The sequence below is a fragment of the Myotis brandtii genome, unplaced genomic scaffold, assembly GCF_000412655.1.
Source record: "Myotis brandtii unplaced genomic scaffold, ASM41265v1 scaffold187, whole genome shotgun sequence".
NCBI classification, from domain to species: Eukaryota; Metazoa; Chordata; class Mammalia; order Chiroptera; family Vespertilionidae; genus Myotis; species Myotis brandtii.
Window position 1 is genome coordinate 914,664 of NW_005356944.1, and position 5,550 is coordinate 920,213.

At 57.9% G+C, this 5,550-nt stretch overlaps 1 protein-coding gene across 1 annotated transcript in view; it reads right to left on the reverse strand.

Annotated features, from left to right (window-relative positions):
• Positions 1 to 1,226, reverse strand: part of CDC42BPG (CDC42 binding protein kinase gamma (DMPK-like)) — a 20,054-nt gene extending 18,828 nt beyond the window's left edge. Inside the window, exon 1 of the mRNA XM_014538206.1 lies at positions 1,218 to 1,226. Coding sequence (XP_014393692.1) covers positions 1,218 to 1,226 — 9 coding nt within the window. The remainder of the gene's footprint in view (positions 1 to 1,217) is intronic.
• Between the last annotated feature and the right edge of the window lie 4,324 nt (positions 1,227 to 5,550).

Sequence of the window (5,550 nt, forward strand, 5' to 3'; positions counted from 1 at the left end):
TGGCGGGGCAGCTGCTGCCTCTTTCTCAGCTTAGGGAGAGGGGCTCGGGACGCCCGCGGCCCCGGAGCCGGATGGGAGTTGTAGTCCGCTCCCTTCCCGGGATGTCCCCCTTCAAAAAACTCGCCAGTTTCTGCTTTCATTTTATTCATATCGTTACAGCCACCTGGGAGACAGGTGTGTGAGGCAGGAATGGTCACACCCATTTGGCAGATGGACACACTGAGACTTGGGAAGGACAAAATGCATTGAGAGGCCGAGGATGAGGGGACCCTTAGCTAAACCCTGCAGTGGGGCTGAGCCGGCGGCTCCCCCATAGGCTCTGGGGTGTGTGTGTGTGTGTGTGTGTGTGTGTGTGTGTGTACTTTTATTAAAGCCGGCGACTGGGAAACAAGGGCTTAGCGCAGAAGCAGCAACAGGAAGGCCTAGCAGGGCTGCTTTGGCTCACTGAGAAGCCAGCGAAAAGGGAGCCTTGGGGCCAGGCTCAGGGAGTTAGCAAGAGACAAGCTGCCGCTGGCCATTGCTTCCCTGATGGCAAGTCTCCGGGGGTCCTTAGAGTTTAGGAGATGCACGCCTGGGGGAAGGGGGGGAGAGCAGGCCACCACAGGCTCTCAAAGCCCTGGGCGGAGCAGGGCCTTGTCCGGCCTGGAACTTAAAGGCCAAGGAGAAGTCTGAACGGGCTGGAGATCAGGAGAGGGCGGGGTTGGCTTATCCAGTGGCATTTCTGACTTCTGTCCAGCTGTCTCCAGCTGGGCTGGACCAGAAGCCACAGGACGGTGGGTCTGTCCAAGAGGAGGGATCGAAGGGTGGGGTTTTTAGCGGCTTTAGATAACAAATTCTTCTATTAAAAAAGATCTTTTTGGAGGGTTTGCCTCCTCCCTCAGGCGGGGAGACCTTCTGGAGTCTTCTGGGTACGGTTGCGAGCCTTGAGGGAGGAGGCACTCTGACGTCCTTGGAGCTGAAGCAAGCATCCCTAGCAGCCCGGGGCTTCCCCACAGGTCTCTCCCATTTGATCTCCTCCGAGACCTGTCCCTGGGGGAACCAAGACAAACAGGCTCTCTCCTACCCAAGCCATGTGGGGGAAGGGAGCCAGGATTTATTATTATTATTATTATTATTATTATTATTATTATTATTAAATACCAAGATTTAAGTTTCAATGGCCCGTGTCTTCTGGGAGAGGGGCTGGGATTGTGTGGTTGAGCCCTCCGGGTTCTCACCTGTAGCATTCTGGGCCCTCCTTTTGGGGGCGGGGCCCACGGTAGGGTTTATTCTGGGAGGGGGGCTGGGATTGTGTGGTTGAGCCCTCCCGGTTCTCACCTGTAGCATTCTGAGCCCTCCTTTTGGGGGCGGGGCCCACGGTAGGGTTTATGCCCTGGGAGGCCACAGGGGGGTGCCAGAGACCAGAGGAGGGCCAGGTGCTCCGGACCAGCCCAAGTTCCCATCTTCTGGGGAGTTATAGGGTAGGGAAAGGCTCCTGGGTAGGAAAACGGACCACTCCTCATTGCCCTTCTTGGACACTCTGATCCCCAAACCCACTCCAACCCAGCCCCCAGGGTCAGCAGTCAAGGACCAGCTGGGGGGGGGCCTCTGGGTCCTGGCTGACTCCCTGTGTGACCTCGGGCAAGTTTCTTAGCTTCTCTGAATGCTGAATTCTCAGGTCTCTCCCTGACCCTTCATACTCCATCCCACGTAGAACAGCAGAGGGGAAACAGACAAAAACTGAGACCCACCGGTGTCTACGGGGGGCAGTCCATCTGGTACTGGATTCCTTTGGTCCTGTATTCCTTTTGTCACATCCTGTTCCAAGCCTCAGTGTCCTTGTCTGTAAAAGGGGGTTGGCTCCCTGCTCCTTTGCAGCTCAAGGTCAGAAAACCCCTCAAGACTCAGTCTGTACCTGAACCCCTGCTCCAGACTCCACAAGCAGCCAGTCCCCCAGCCCCGCCATCAGAAACAGCTCCTGCACTGGGCCCTGCTTTGCCCCAGCAGATCTGTTTTCTAATCTTGTGTGAGCCAGACCACCAGGGCTGCACAGGCCTCACCCCAGGGAGCAGGGTCTGCGTGTGGCAAAGACCCTGGCCCAGTGATTCTGAGCAGACCTTCCCATCGCCTCCTCATTCACACTCCCTGGTCACTGCTTCCGAAGGCCCACCAGGTGCAGGGGCGCCTGTCCTCCCATACCTCTCCCCCTTCCCAGCCCCTTTGGTATTGAGGTGTCGGCACTAGCTCTAGGGAGCCCTGGGGATAGCAGATCATGGTAATTACATCTTCATTCCTGTGGTCCTTAGTATTTCAAAGCTAAGATCTGCTATCTTCACAAGGGCCCTCCCATAACAGATTAATACCTTGAGGCTGGGGAGGTGGGTGGTGCCAGCCTTGAGCTTCTGGTTCCAGGCCGAGGCTAGTGCCTGGCAGCAGAAGGGCAGCCTGTGGCCCCAGACACTGAGGACAGGGGACAGGAAAGGCCAGAGGGCGGTGGACTTGATGTAGGCCTCTGGGAAGGGCCTTAATGATGAGAAAAAGAAACTGTCAGGCCCTGTCTGGTGTGCTCAGAGTGTTGGCCCATGTACCGAAAGGTCGAGGGTTCGATTCCCGGTCAAGGGCACGAACCTGGGTTACAGGCCTGATCCCTGGCCCTGCTCAGGAGAGAGCGGGAGGCAACCAATCAAAGTGTCTCACATGGATGTTTCTCTCTCCCCTTCCCTCCCTCTCTTCTACTCTCTAAAAATCAATGGAAAATATATCCTCCAGTATATTTCTGAGGTGAGCAGAAAGAAAATGGTGGTTCACATAAGGGGGTTGCCACAGAGGGGGAGGTGAAGCCCAGAGCAGGGGAGTGGCCGGGAACCCAGGCCTTCTGAACCCCCGAGCATAGGTCCCTGAGCCTGGGAGTGGCTCAGACACAGGCAGCCTCGGGGTCTGTCCCAGCCACCTCTTGGGCTCCTGAGTGGCCTATGGGGCTCCCTTCAGTGGCTGCGGGCGAGCCTCTCCCAGCCCGGCCTCAGGAAGCCACTCTCAGCAGATGGGCCTGCAGGGCCACTTGCATTGGCCCGCTGCCCTGGCCCTGGGCCCCACCGGAAGCACAGTGCCCCACCCCTGCCCCAGAGACCCAGGGACCAAAGGGAGGCTGGCTGTGGGTCAGACTGTTGACCAGGCCTGTGGCCATGGGCAAGTCATTTCCCCTCTCTCTGGGCTGCTGTCTGTTCAGAGTGGAGAACTGCCCCAGCTCAGGTGTGAGGGGCAAGTGGTACACCGGGTGGCCACCCGTGGTCGTGGGACTGTCTAGGCCAGTGGTTCTCAACCTTCCTCATGCTGCGACCCTTTCATACAGTTCCTCATGTTGTGGTGACCCCCAACCATAAAATTATTTTCGTTGCTACTTCATAGCTGTCATTTTGCTAGTTATGAATCATAATGTAAATATCTGATATGCAGGATGTATTTTCATTGTTACAAATTGAACATAATTAAAGCATAGTGATTAATCACAAAAACAGTATGTAATTATATGTGTTTTCCGATGGTCTTAGGCGACTCCTGGGAAAGGGTCGTTCGACCTCCAAAGGGGTCGCGACCCACAGGTTGAGAACTGCTGGTCTAGGAAGAGTGTGGTTGGAGGGTGGGAGCTGCATTGCCGCTCAGGCTCCACGTTTTATCTAAAACGTGTCTATGTGGGGGAGAGGCTGATGGAAAGGGTGATGTTGAGGGTCCCCACTCCCCAAGCTAGTCTTTGGCAGCCCTGCACTCCTCCTCCCCCGCCCACCCCAGCACACCAGGGTGTGTCCTTTGAAAAGTCCAAAGCTCCAAATGGGTGGACAGATGGTGATTTCATCATCCTGGCTTTTCTTCCAAAAACCTTCTGTGCTGCTCCAACACACCATAGGGGCTCCCACGCTCCACGGAGGCTGCAGGCCATGTGGTTTTATAATCAGCAAACCTTCTGGGCGCACAGGAAGCCAGGCCTGAGCCCCATCGGCCACCACCCCTCTGGCCCATGGGCGCCACCGAGTCTGAGCTGCTTTCGGGAAGGGTGGGTCCTACCTGCTTTGTTCTGGGAGTTGGGTGGGGCGCTGGGCTCCCTGCACCGACCCTTAACCCCCCCCCCCGCCCCCCAAATGCACTGGGTGCTGAGCAAAGGTGGCCACCCTAGGGGCCCTGCCTCTGAAGCAGGGAAGACAAGGCTCAGGGAGCGAGCGGCGGAGCTGGGATCCGACCCGGCCTGTCTGCCTGAGACCCGCCCTCTGTGTGCTTTGGATGGAGCGGGCAGAACTGGGGGCTGGGTGTCCTGACCCTGTCAAGCCTGGTGGCCTTGGGCAAGTTCTGTGACCGCCTCTTTGAGATGAGAACAGGACAAGGGGTCAGCTTCATGGTAACATTTTTGACGGCAGAAGTGACTGTTTTGACGAGATCTCACATGAAGGGCTCCCGTCTGGGGCCCGGAGCAGTGGGTGCACCCCCTTGCTTCCTGCATCGTGGGTTCTGAGGTGCCACGTGGGCAGATGGCCCCAAAGGCCTCTTACTGCAGGAGCTCTGGGTGCGGGTAGAATCAGCAGCTCTGAAGGGGGCCTTTCACCCAGGGTCCTGGCCAGCTAGGGAGCTGGGGACGAGGTGAGGGGCAGATGCTGCCCTTTGAGGGGTGGCCACTCCTTTGTCCACACACTGGCCCCACCCCCTGAACTCCCATCACAGCCTGAGAAGACCCCCAATCTGTAAAACTCAAACCAGGGGCCTGAGCTCCAGGCCAGCAGGGGTGCAGCCACCTGCCCTTGGCCCTGTAAGTCTCAGATCAACCGCCACTTCCTGGAGCAGCCTTAGGGGTTCACCCTGCCTCCGAGTGCTGGGGGAGGGTGCTGAGTGTGGGGTGCGGGCTCAGTGGAGGGGGCAGAGCGGCCAGGCAGCGCTCCTCTCACACTCCGCCTTCTTTTTGTGCTCCAGCTTGGCGAGCCAGCTGCACCTCCTGGGTGACCCTGCACACTGAGGGGCTGTGCCAAGCCACCCGGGCCCCAGCTGCAGTGGTAGCATTTCATCTTCCATGTGGGTTTCTCAAATCTGAGTCCGTAGCTTAGAATTGGGGGCGGCGGGGGGGAGTGAGCTGCAGGCTTTGTTTTTCCTTTGAAAAGGGTACTTTGGATTACAGGCTGGTGGGCATTTGGATTACACACCTGGAGTCAGGCACACCAGGTCTGAATCACCCTATACACCTGCCCGCCTGAGTCTGGCTGTGCAATGGGGGAAAACACCCACCTCCCATCATGACGGCCAAGGTAACCCCGGTACAAGGCAAACCGCCTGAGTGGTGCCGGGCTGGCGATCAGATACTGGTGGTCAGACCAGACACCCAAGCTGGCTGGCAAGCACAACCTGCTGGCAGGACCGTGGGCACCTGTTTATATCCTGTCTTTTGCCACAAGTGAGCCTGGCGCGCTCCACCCTGATTACACGTCTGAGGCCTGCATGGTGCATCAGCTCCCAATTTGTCTCCTTCCCTGGGCTGGTACAAGCAGTTCCCGCCCCCTCCCCTCCACCCCCCCCATCTGAGGCATGGCCGGCCCC